Source organism: Ostrea edulis, chromosome 8 (genome assembly GCF_947568905.1).
Source record: "Ostrea edulis chromosome 8, xbOstEdul1.1, whole genome shotgun sequence".
NCBI lineage: Eukaryota > Metazoa > Mollusca > Bivalvia > Ostreida > Ostreidae > Ostrea > Ostrea edulis.
Window position 1 is genome coordinate 8906994 of NC_079171.1, and position 13409 is coordinate 8920402.

At 33.9% G+C, this 13409-nt stretch overlaps 1 protein-coding gene across 1 annotated transcript; it reads right to left on the reverse strand.

The window, feature by feature from the left end:
* Nucleotides 1-208: 208 nt before the first annotated feature.
* LOC130049597 (uncharacterized) lies at nt 209-1561 on the reverse strand. Its single transcript, XM_056147434.1, has one exon. The coding sequence runs from the start codon at nt 1559-1561 to the stop codon at nt 209-211; it is 1353 nt and encodes a 450-aa protein (XP_056003409.1).
* Nucleotides 1562-13409: the final 11848 nt, after the last annotated feature.

Below are 13409 nucleotides of genomic sequence, written 5' to 3' on the forward strand. Positions count from 1 at the left end.
GTTCATTCTTTTTAATTAACAACTGCAATTAATTAACAACTACAATTAATTAACAACTACAATTAATTAACAACTACAATACTACAGAGAATCAAAGTTTCATATTTGTTCTTTATATCCAACATTTGAAGATATAGAAAAAAAATACTATTCTAATGTTCTGCATAAACTTCACTGTCATCACAACACTGAGAGAGGAGCGATGGGATTATTTGAATTGGTACACTTTGATGTGTTTTCGATTGCTACACACGCAACATGTATTTCTCGCTTTGTTTATTTTCATAAAGTCTGGTCTCGGAATGTCCTCAAAAAGTCGAATTAATTTGCCTTCACCGGACAACACATGGACATTGTCACTGGATTTACCAGCGACATAGATATTACCATCAGAGTCCGTGTCAAGGCCACACGGAGATTTAAGATGTGGACTGTCGTATGTCCACGCGGTTTGACCTCCATCTGTAATCGCTGTTACGACGTGTTTTTTTCTGTTACTGTATATAATGTGGTTTTTCGTGGCGACGATGTGCTTCACGCCAGTCTCTACACTGTACTCTTTCATTAATCTTTCATACTCGTTTATCTTCACGATTTTGTCATTGCATGCACAGTATAAGTAAGCATCCTTCTTTGCTATTCCAAAGTTTTTGTGAAGACTGGTGAATTTCATATTTGATGATTTGGAATAAGAGTAAAGTGATACCCTTTCAATGGATCTTGAACCGTGGCATGCCACTAATAATTCTCGTGCCTTTTCACACAGACCGAAAGGTTCTGAAGACAAGTCAATGGATCTTGTGCACGCAAACACTTTGTTATAAAAGAAGCATTTACCATTGTTGCTCCTTTTACAACCCCGCCTTTTTGTCGACAGCCATGATAGAACGAACTCTCCATTTGATAAAAACGTACCATCACGTACGCAGCCTGCATCAATGCTAAAATCATTTAATAAAGATAACTCAACTCTTCTCAGATCAGACTTGACATCAAATAGGGACTCTGAAAATACTGCATCAGGAAAACTTTCAAGATCCATGATATCTTCCAAAATAGGATCCTTTCCTTCCTTAAGCCCTATGCGTATTTGTGTAAATTCGTAATTTTTGAGTTGTTCAAATATTTTTCTGCTTTTATAGTACTTCACAACCATATCGATGTCATCCTGACTTTTTCTACAATCCTCAATATTTCTGTAACAGTAATCTGTGCATTGAATTCCATCTGATAGCGTGTCTATGCATTTTTCGTATTTTTCTTTATTTCTCTTTACAGCGGTAGCCATTTTTGTTAGATACTCATTTTTCAGATGCTGCAAGTGATCGATAGCAACCCGAAATTCTCTCGTGGTATTCTCTGTAATCTGGTCTGCTTTATCATCCATTTCTGTAACGAACCTTTCTTGTTCCTTCTTTGCATCTACTAATTTGTTTTCAAGAATATGTATGTCTTCAGACAGGCTGTCGAAATTATGACTAAGAATCTCTCTGAGAGTCTCAGCAGTTTTCTTTATAGCATCAACACTTTCACATTTTCTGTGTTCCGTACTGACACACATTGCGCAGCATGGCTCTTCGTGATCGTTGCAAAATAGCTCTAGTTTTCTATCCTGATGTGTTGAACACATATTTTCTCTACCAATTCTCGGTGTAATATTCATTCCTTTCATTTTATTCACTGGTACTGTCTTATGGTCAAGTGTTGTTAGACTTCTTTTATGATATTTTGTACACAATTTGCACAAATATTCCATGCAAAAGAAACAAAAATCGGTTGCATACTCTACTTCGCTCTGTCGTAAGCAAGCCTCGCATTGTGTTTGTTCTGATTCCTGTAAAAGTTTTCCTAATACTTCGTTTTCAGGGAAAAGTTCTGCCCACTTCTCTGGCTCACCTAAGGCATTATCAATGGGAATGTACTCACGGCATAATGGACAATTAAATCCCAAACGAGGCTCCGTAGATTTACACACATTATCAATGTAGGAAGATAAACACTTGTGACAGAAGGAATGTGTACACGGTAAAAACCTCGGCGACTTGAACTTTTCGATACATATCGAACAAAATGTAACATCCTCCGTTGTAGAGCTGTCTAGTGAAAGTTGCCATTTTTCTATCACAATTCAACTTTCGCTTTCAGTTCGAATTCAGCGTACCCGTTTTAGCCTCGGCGTTATAAATTTTCCGAAACAAATGGAACACCCCGTGATGTCTGTAAATGAAGTATCGATTGTAGACGTTGTCATTGCTGACAAGAAAATAAACCATAAATTCACTGCCCTTGTATATTAAGAGTCTAATGCACCGTCCTTCCCATGAGAATCATTGGACAAAACGTGCATTCACACTGATAAAAGTGCAACGAGTTATAAAACAAGTCTGTTGCGTAGATCTCTGCCCGGAAGTATAGTATTCGGGAACATGGAAGCCTATGTCGGACATAAGTAATTTAGATAGGAGATTAAAGGTTTAAATTCAATGTGACAATTAATCTCTTGATATTCCAGGATTTAAAAAAAGTCTAAATTTAGACGCACATGCAGTCTTAAAAATTCCGGAGCTATCTATTATCATATACTTTATATTCCACACAATATAATGATACGCAAGACGCAATCTAATACACAATTACCGAGCTGCCCAAGAGTTATTTCCCTTTTTGACCTCTTACGGACGGTGAGGCGCAAAATGTTTTTGTACTCACGCGGTGGGTACAAATGCTGATCGTTGTGTTCATATATTGTCTAAAGGGTGATTATCAGGCGTCATGCAGCAACCCGAACTGCTGGAACACACACATTTAGTAAGTTTATGAGTATTTGATAATAAAATAGCTCAAACAAAAATTGATAATCACCATCTTTCTTTTATAAAAGTATCACTTGCATAGCAGAGGAAATAAACAATAAGTTCATATTTAATGCAATGGCGTAATTCAAACAAAATATTCTTGATATTGTCAGTATAATGTATACCAACGGTTGATAAAAAGAAAAGAAGTAGGTACAGTTTCTACTGTCATCTGGCCCAGGAAATAGATGAATTCAGCAGGAGTCCCAAAATCTGACATTCAAATAAGGAATATATAAGCAAATCAAAACTACGTTTAATTTGATCCGAAATTACTTTCTGTTGTATGACAGGAGCGTGAAGTTGGCATAAAATTGCCAAAAATGCCAAAATGAATGAAAAATTTCATAAATTCAGGGTGTTTTCCCTTCAGAAAACATACAGCCCATGTGTCGAGCAAATTCATATTCAAATACATTTTTCGCCTTCTCTTAATACACAATATATATTAATTGCATTTTGCTCGACGGATGGGGACACCTTTTCCTAAGCAATAATCTGGATCAAATTTAACAGTTATCAAACTCTTTTTGAAAAATGGCGGGAAAAACTCTTATTCATGACGTAATAATGCTATAAAATTAGAAATAACTTCGATTTAAGTTGAGATTGTGTACTTGGCATGTATTTAACTTATTCAAAACACAGATCAAGCTTGATTCAAGACACATTTAAATCAAGAGAAATTTTTTGGGCCTTTTTATGTACACAATTGTACCTTGTTCTTTACGCTTTCAGAACTTTCATCCTTATTTAGATAGCCAGTCTATACTGTATTTATACATCTTGTACCCACCAAAGCGTTCAACAGAATACAGAACGTACCTCCATCACAAAAGAGCTGATATCTCGGAAGTTGCGTATCAAGATCAGGTCTTCTCTAACCGTTACACTGGAGACAGATCTGACAGCATTGCATTTGAGGTCGTGTTATTGACCACCGTCTCATGAATAATTCAATAAAGATTCGACCAATAACAATAACTTGACAAATAATGAAGGACTAATCAGGAATCGTTTTACTGAAGTGTACACAAAAATTGGCATCGATCCATGAAGTGTTCAAACGAACTCCAAATATCAGCGTTAAAGGAAGAACAAATGACGATCGTATATATTATACATCCATTATCGTTAAATATATTTTCTGTGGTATTCTAACATCGATCATGGCCGCCACCACCTTCTTCGATTATTATCCCGTGTTTCTCGGTAATTATCGACATGCGCATGATAAATACCAAGTATGTTCCGATATAACAGGAAACTTTCACGTTGACGAGAGCCTTCATTTGATAGAAAGGTGAATATAACGAACAGTGATCAATCTCATAACTCCTATAAGCAATACAATGTAGATAGTTGGCATGAGCTCACACTTAGTGTTGTTAGATCCCTCTCCAGTGTATCGGTGAGAGAGGATCTGATTTCAATCAGATTGTATCGTCACAACACTATAATAATCATCCTAGGGCACCGAGGTTAGATGAGAACAAAACGCTGGACAAATATTGGGCCAATGTTTTTTGAGAATGTCGAGATTATATGTCCGAGTTAGTTGGGTTAGTATGTAACTTGACTCAACATTTAGTCGATATTGTGAGAATGTCGAGATTATATGTCCGAGTTAGTGGGATAAGTGTGCAACTTGACTCGACATTTAGCCGATATTGTGAGAATGTCGAGATAATATGTCCGAGTTAGTCGGGTAAGTGTGCACCTTGGTTCAACATTTGGCCGATATTGTGAGAATGTCGAGATTATATGTCCGAGTTAGTGGGGTAAGTGTGTAACTTGGTTCAACATTTGGCCGATATTGTGAGAATGTCGAGATAATATGTCCGAGTTAGTTGGGTAAGTGTGCACCTTGGTTCAACATTTGGCCGATATTGTGAGAATGTCGAGATTATATGTCCGAGTTAGTGGGGTAAGTGTGTAACTTGGTTCAACATTTGGCCGATATTATGAGAGTGTCGCCACAGCAATCCGGAGTTACTTGGGTACACAGCTTTGACCCATCCTAAAAATGTGAAGATAAGAAACAATGATCAACCTAAGAATACGAAATTAAGTGCAGGGCAAACACAGGCCGTTAGACATGCCAGAGGTGGAATTAGGTGCCTATGAGGAGAGAGTATCCCCTGTCGACCGCTTACATCCACCTTAAGCCCTATATCTTGATCAGGTTAATGGATTTATCAGTAGTCAAAATCAGTGTGTCAAGAACTATATTTTTAATCACAAGTAATGAGCCAACACATTCATACATTATTTAGAATTACAATGAAACATAAAAAGGTTGGGGGGTTTTTTTTTGTTTTTTTTACATTAATCAATGCTTTTTTTTAAATACGTTGCATTTACTAAAGAATTTGTTCCGTGGCAGAGTGGTTACAGTATTGCGCTCAAAATCACACGGCCTCTCACCTCTTTCGGCGCGGGTTCGAATCCCGCTCGTGCCGGTAAGCGAGAAAGTTTCCCATTTTACTTTCGAAAGGTCGGTGGTCTCTCCCCAGGTACATTGTATCTGGGTTCTCTCTTCCACCAATAAAAACTGGGCGCCACCATATAACTGAAAAATTGTTGAGTGTGGCGGAAAACATCAAAACAATCAATCAAAACAAAAAGAAGTTTATATTTTACATTAGAAATAATAACATTATCTAAAATTCTAAAGAGTGTATAGAATTAATTTATCTATATTTAACATGTGTATTCTTTCAATTAACAAAACTGTTCAAAGGAAATCTTTGTAAGTTAATGCAAGCGAAAGTGTTGAAGATCTGCAGCGTCCAAAATAAAAAATGCAAATAAATACAAAAACGTTTTATTTCTTTTCATTTACAATAATGCGTACATGTGTAGACATGGAATTCTATACATCTTATAGACAAATAAAATACATAAAAAAGTATATACCTGTTATAGACAAACAAAAGACATAAAAAGTATATACCTGTTATAGACAAACGGTATATACTAAATACAGTTCATCGGAATAACAGCAATACTTCCTGTATTACATTTTGATTATACAAGTAAATATATAAAAAGCTGTCATTCATTTCTTTGCTCACACAATACTAACCCTACATACACGCTGGCGGTCTTCCGTGTGGTAGTTTTAATAGATGGATAACATTTTAACAAACATTGTTGATAGAATATGGATTGATACTGGGTTTGTTTTTTATCTCCTGATGAATGAGACAGATCTGTGATTGTGTAAAGAAAGACACACGTATTTTATTTTGAACAGAGATTCTATGGTACATTTGTTAACTACACATTAGTTTACTTTGAATTATTGATACTCTATGAAAGTTAAGCTATGGCTGAATTAACTCGATACCATAATTTTTGGACACTTATTTGGAATGATTTAGCAGCAACATAGTAAAGCAATATTATTACGAATTCACGGTTATAACGAATTCGCAGTTATAACGAATTCACTCTCATAGAGAACTCACGCTTCTTGCGAATTCACGTTTATAACAAATTCAAGCTTATCAAGCTTATTGCGAAGTCATATTTATTCTCCTTAACAATATTGGATATAACGAAGTTTGGTTAAAAGAAACTGTTTCTGATGGACCTGGAGGTTCGCTATAACTGTCTTCTACTGTAAAACTAGACTTTGTCTGTTGTGTTGTTTTAATGGCGCAGGAGCTTCGTTATAACTGTCTTCTATTGTATAACTAGACTTTGTCTGTAGTGCTGTTTTAATGGCGCAGGAGGTTCGCTATAACTGTCTTTTACTGTATAACTAGACTTTGTCTGTAGTGCTGTTTTAATGGCGCTGGAGGTTCGCTATAACTGTCTTTTACTGTATAAAAAGAGATTGTCTGTACTACTTACAGTGATATAATGTCCAACGTTAAGATCTGAATTTAAAATCAGTAGGATGGACATCCGAAAAAATCCAACGTTTAACATGCTTTTATCTTCAATATCGCTTGTACATGTTTAAGATAATCATATTATATAGCTGATATATATTCTATTCATAATGTAAGCCATGTATCCCGATATTCCTACAGCACTAGAAATGCAGACTAGCTCCTATCTAAAGTACAGCAAGTTCCCGGAATGTATGTAAAGTTAATATGTACATTATAAGTTAAATTTGTCTATACCATAACTTAGCTCTACTTGCCGTGATCAAAAATGTGACCAACAATAAAAATTATTCGTAAAGATAAAAATATTATCCAACTCATTTGTTTTATTAAAAAAACAATCAGTTCTACTTTTTAAAAATAAACCTTATCATTATCTGCTAAAAATAACCTTATCATTATCTGCTAAAAGAAAATCTGAATCACCTGCTTTGATAAAAAGAAACAGAGCTACAAGTTTAGATAAAAACACAGAATTACTTATTTTCATGAATAAAATCATAATGACTTATTTTCATAAAACATGCAGTCCTCTTCTGTATAAAAACAACTTATACTTGTCAATGATAGCGTGATGTAGATGCAATGTGTTAAAATATGTGAATATCAGTGTTTTTAGTTTTGTATAGAACACGTACAGGAAGGGATTCTAGGAAGCTGGTGCTACAATTGTAAAAATTAAAGATGTCGACCATGGTCAAATATTTGATTTAATTTTCTTTTGACAAGAACATTTGGACATGTTGCATATTTTTTGTGGTTGGGGTAATTCTGAAATCAGAATACACAAGTTGTTACATCATAAAACATAAAACTTAACTAAAATCAAATTACGACAAACTCAACATTGTCTACATTACCAAACACTTTAAGTGTATCTGTATTCCAGTTCTATTTGAGCAAAATGAGTTTAATGCCCAATATATAATCACCAATATGAACAATTATCAATTTGTGTCTGGTAGTTTCTGTCTAATTAGAGGTATACTTTAATATTCTACAAGTAGGTAGCTTCCTTAAAAAATCAAACAAAATTTCCTTCAAGTTTAGAAAATGTAAATATACAATAAAACACTTTTATAATAATTTCAAACTTACAGTAAAGCACAATTACATCAAACACTCTTATAATGAATTCACGCTTACAGCAAAGTGACATATTTCCTGTAATTTTTAAATTGTGCTATAAATTTCTGAGGTATAACAAATCACATTTATAATGAATTGAAATTGTTCATCCCCACTAATTTATCATAATTATGTTTTACTATAAAACTGTTCGCCCTAGAACTTCACTATAAGTATGTTTTACTATAATTGTTTGCCCTAGCACTTCACTATAAGTGTGTTTTAGTGTAATTGTTTGTCCCCAGCACTTCACTATAAGTGTGTTTTACTATAATTGTTTGCACTAGCACTTCACTATAAGTGTGTTTTACTGTAATTGTTCATCACCAGCACTTCACTATAAGTGTGTTTTACTGTAGTTGTTTGTCACCAGCACTTCACTATAAGTGTGTTTTACTGTAATTGTTCATCACCAGCACTTCACTATAAGTGTGTTTTACTGTAATTGTTCATCACCAGCACTTCACTATAAGTGTGTTTTACTATAATTGTTTGCACTAGAACTTCACTATAAGTGTGTTTAACTGTCCTAGAAATCATTTGTTTTATCTACTATCAATTTAATCCTGTCAAATTTGTATCACAAGTCATTTCTCTACAGTGTTTTCAATGTTACAAAAATGAGAACATTGTGAAACTCCCACCAAAGCCCCAAAAATCTAAGGATGGGATTTTCCCAAAATTATTAAACTCTGTCCATGCATATATCAAACAAGAAATCCCTCCCTCTTAAATAACATTATGGATTTAACATTCAGAAGCATGTCTGTGAAAAAGTACTAATTATCTGTCACACACACATACAAAAATAAAAAGCGACTAATGCCTGAGATAAAACACAAACACGAAACATATGTAGTCCAGAACAATCTAAATAATGAATCAGTGTTAATAATCATTATCAGTAAGCATAGGCGGATCTTTCAGGGAGTAAGTATACTACCGGAAGTCAGGCACCTGGGAACTATGTGTTCTATGATAAAATTGTAAAAGGAGATTAAAACTTCCATGTTAAAACCAAATTTTATTTACATACCAGGCATGTTCACAAGCGTTGCAAGTTTGATGCTTAGCTCTTTAGCAATATACATTTATTCCCCACCAGTAGATTTCCCATTGTTTTCAAGCGTTGTGCCTTTTTTCTCTTGGAAAATATCGATTTTGTTATAAAAACGATATCACCGTGCCCTATTTTCAATTTGGAAAAAAGAATTATTAAAAATACACATATTAAGGTATTGCAGACTAGTATTTTGAGATTCGCAAAAACGCCTCCTTCATCCTGAATCATAGTGTTATCAAAAATGCCTACTGATGAGCGTTTAAAATGCAAGGGCAAGGGATAAATGAAGATGGAAGCCGAATCTTGTCAGATGATGTCAGCATTTTTCAACAGGTTGGTAAAATTTAAACGTGTTAATCTAAAATCGGGGTAACGAAACTGAGTCAGGTCACCGTTCAGCTGATTTAAGACAAAGATGCCAAAGAGTAAACCTTTATACCTATTGCTATATCGATCTTGTCATTGCTGCATACTAAGTAACATGTGGAAATATGTAACTACATAATATATATATATATATAATACATGTATATATAAGTTCCCCAATTTCTTCGCCCCGCTCTAAATGGATTATTAAGTGGCTGGTCATGTTTTAAAAGTATGTCCATAAACACCAGATAATATTTATCTTTTCCCCTCTTCTCTGAAAGCTTCTTATGTATCTCGGGTTTGTAATTCTTGTACAGTGAAGAGGGGTATGTGACGTGTTTCAGTAATTGTACTCCCTCCCTTTCTTTGGAACATTTTGAATAAAAAATCATCAGATTGGTGGACTGGTGGACTGTTAGTCACCGAGGGCCTCTACCGTCCTTTAGCTAAGTACTTCGTTACTAGCTTGAAAATACGGATGTATATTTTATTGCTGTGGTATAATTTAGAAATTAATTTTAGAATTAAGGATTATATCCCCCATGCATAGCTCTTATCCTTAGACGAATTTGACTCCAATGTTTGACACTATAGTTTTCCATAAAATAACTTTTACAAAGTATAATGTTATTTCGGATGTCACAAATTTCGGTTGAGAATCACTGAAGAGATATTATGTGTCGAAATGCGCATCTGGTGCATCAAAATTGGCACCGTGTAAATTTTGCATTGATCACTATTTGGTCTTCCTCTGTTTAAAAAATCGTCATATGCGTAATATAATCTGATGTGTTAACTCGGATGTGAAACATCAACACCAGGTGATATTTATCTTTCCTCTCTATCAAGCTTTTTAAGTATCTCGAATGTTGTCATTCTGCTATAGTGCATTGGGAGATCTGGGGTATTTCAATGATTACAACCCGTTCCTTTTCGTTGGAATATTTTAATTCAAAAAGGTTACATTGTCTTCAAACGAAAATCGCGATTCTCTCTTTTGGGCTGGAAACTACCTAAAGTGCAACGAATCCCATAAAAAATATACTGAACACGGATAGATTAGGATATATCTAGACATATCTAGACCAAGATTGACGTAGAATATTTCCATCGAGGTTTTTAAAGAGGTTCGCACCTGACATTTGAAGTAATGTCAATTTTTTTTGGAAAGTGTATTTTTCATTTATGTATTGAAGGAAAATTAGGAAATTAAACAGAAAAACTGGGGTTGCAGCGCTTGTTACTGAGATATAGTGTTCTAAACATGACCTTTTTGCACTTAAAATTTATTCAGTTAAACTTGATTTTTCTGTTAGTGTCCACAAAACCTAAGCAACACAAATCAATCAATACATAAAATAGATACATAATAATGTCCTCTAACACTACAGATGAAAAAAGAAATTAATATCAGTAAAAGAAATAAATAATGACCTTTTTGCACTTGATATACAAAAAACTTCATGATATCAAAATTGAGAGTTTAAAAGAACATATTAGGAATAATGTCAATTTCTAAACTTTCCATAATTTTCAAGGTCTTGTCTTCCAATTTAAAATGCAACTTTAAAAAGTGGGGGTTGAAGATCAAATGTTTTAATTATTGGCGAAAATACTGATTTTTTATACAAAATTTCGAGTAATTATTTTTCTCCAAGATCAATCCAGAGGCTGATTCAAACAAAATAAATACTGATTTTAACTTCATGCTATGTCCAAAATCAGGATGCCCTCAAAATTAAAAAATTGCGACAGCATTTGCCCATTTTAGGGACAAAGTGTGTGCCCTTTTTCTGTCTAGGTAAAACACGAACTGTTCTATTCCAAGAAGTGAAAAAATTGTCACCATGAATATTAAGGATCTTTAGCTGCCTGTCTCATCAAATAGGATTGATATGAAATAGAGAAGTTGTAGTCCTCGTTCTGAAATCATATCAATAGACGAAATATATAGCACAATATACCCTATTCAATTTGTAGACATTGTCCATCTATTTTCATTGAACTAGGTGTAAAATAACTGGTTTAAATTCGATATCGTGTTTGCTCTGCAAACATTTAAAAACGTTTTATCCTGTGTCACCAATTTAAGTCCCAGGACTCAATGAACTGAGTCATGTATTGATCATGAAAATGTAGGAATGTTCAGAAATCTTTCATTACTTCAGATTTTCTAGATCCGCCACTTCGCATGGAGTTTTTAACTTATTCTAGCCGGCTCCACCAAGTTATATTGTACAGGACATAAAATAAGAATGTCGTAATCTCTCTTCTCACTCTACAACAGAAAAATAACAAGGTAAAACTGTCGCCATGTTGGATTTTGGCCATGGACCCCAATTAGTCATTAGCGGGAATTTCTGGAGACTACCTGAAATTTCGATGGTGTTAAACGCTCTGATTTATTGTACGAAATTAAAATCTTTTTCGATCTTGATTGCAAGCTGTTTTGTGTCAAAGGTAATTCAGTATGCATGATTTCGATGCATTTACTTGTTACTTATTCGAATAGGTATATACAATTGATATTTTATAAAATTTAGAGAATGACGTGATCAGTCAATACTCCTATCCTTTCCCCGGTTTGTTTATTCAGCAATATTTCATAACATTGTATGTAGTCGGTTATCTCTATTTTCATTAGACGATGTGACGTAGTCAACCTCGTTTAGTAGGCGTCCAATTTAGTACGACTGTTCTCTAATTTATTACGGTATAATATACTAAAATTTAATTCTACCTATTTTCTTGAATGTTACGAATCTTACAGCTCATCTTGATAGTAATTGTTTATTGAATTAGTCTTCTCCATATTTTTATTAGATATTTAAACAAGATGAATACTGGTTTTAAGTAGGCGTAAAATTGCTGGTTTACATTCGATATTGTATTTGGTCTGCTACCATGTAAAACGTTTTATCCTAGGTCATCAATTCAAACCCTGAGATGGAATTAAATGAACCATGTACTCATAATCAAACTGTAGGAATGCTAAGAAATATTTCTTTTCTTCAAATTTTTTGGATCCGTACCTCCATGGGGTTTTTCAATCATTTTTAGCCGGTAGCACGAAGTCATAATGTACACAGTATTTTGTGGATTAAATCCTATTGTTGCTATTTGTTTTATTGCTAAACAATAAAAATGAATATTTCATGTTTAGATGAGTAGGTGTTTATCGTTACATGTTAGTTGCTTAGATTTGTAGGTTTACACTGTTATATATTTAACGTGTAGGTGTTTACCGTTACATATTTCCCGTTTAGATGTGTAGGTATACACCGTTACATGTTTGTTGGTTAGATGTGTAGGTGTTTTCCGTTGCATGTTTCATGTTTAGATGTGTAAGTGTTTACAGTTACATATTTCATGTTTAGATGTGTAAGTGTTTACAGTTACATGTTTCATGTTTATATGTGTAAGTGTTTACAGTTACATGTTTCATGTTTAGATGTGTAGGTGTTTACCGTTACATGTGTCATGTTTATATTTGTAGGTGTTTACAGTTACATATGTCATGTTTAGATGTGTAGGTGTTTACAGTTACATATGTCATGTTTAGATGTGTAGGTGTTTACAGTTACATATGTCATGTTTAGATGTGTAGGTGTTTACAGTTACATATGTCATGTTTATATTTGTAGGTGTTTACAGTTACATATGTCATGTTTATATTTGTAGGTGTTTACAGTTACATATGTCATGTTTATATTTGTAGGTGTTTACAGTTACATATGTCATGTTTATATTTGTAGGTGTTTACAGTTACAGATGTCATGTTTATATTTGTAGGTGTTTACAGTTACAGATGTCATGTTTATATTTGTAGGTGTTTACAGTTACATATGTCATGTTTATATTTGTAGGTGTTTACAGTTACATATGTCATGTTTATATTTGTAGGTGTTTACAGTTACATATGTCATGTTTATATTTGTAGGTGTTTACAGTTACATATGTCATGTTTATATTTGTAGGTGTTTACAGTTACATATGTCATGTTTATATTTGTAGGTGTTTACAGTTACATATGTCATGTTTAGATGTGTAGGTGTTTACAGTTACATATGTCATGTTTAGATGTGTAGGTGT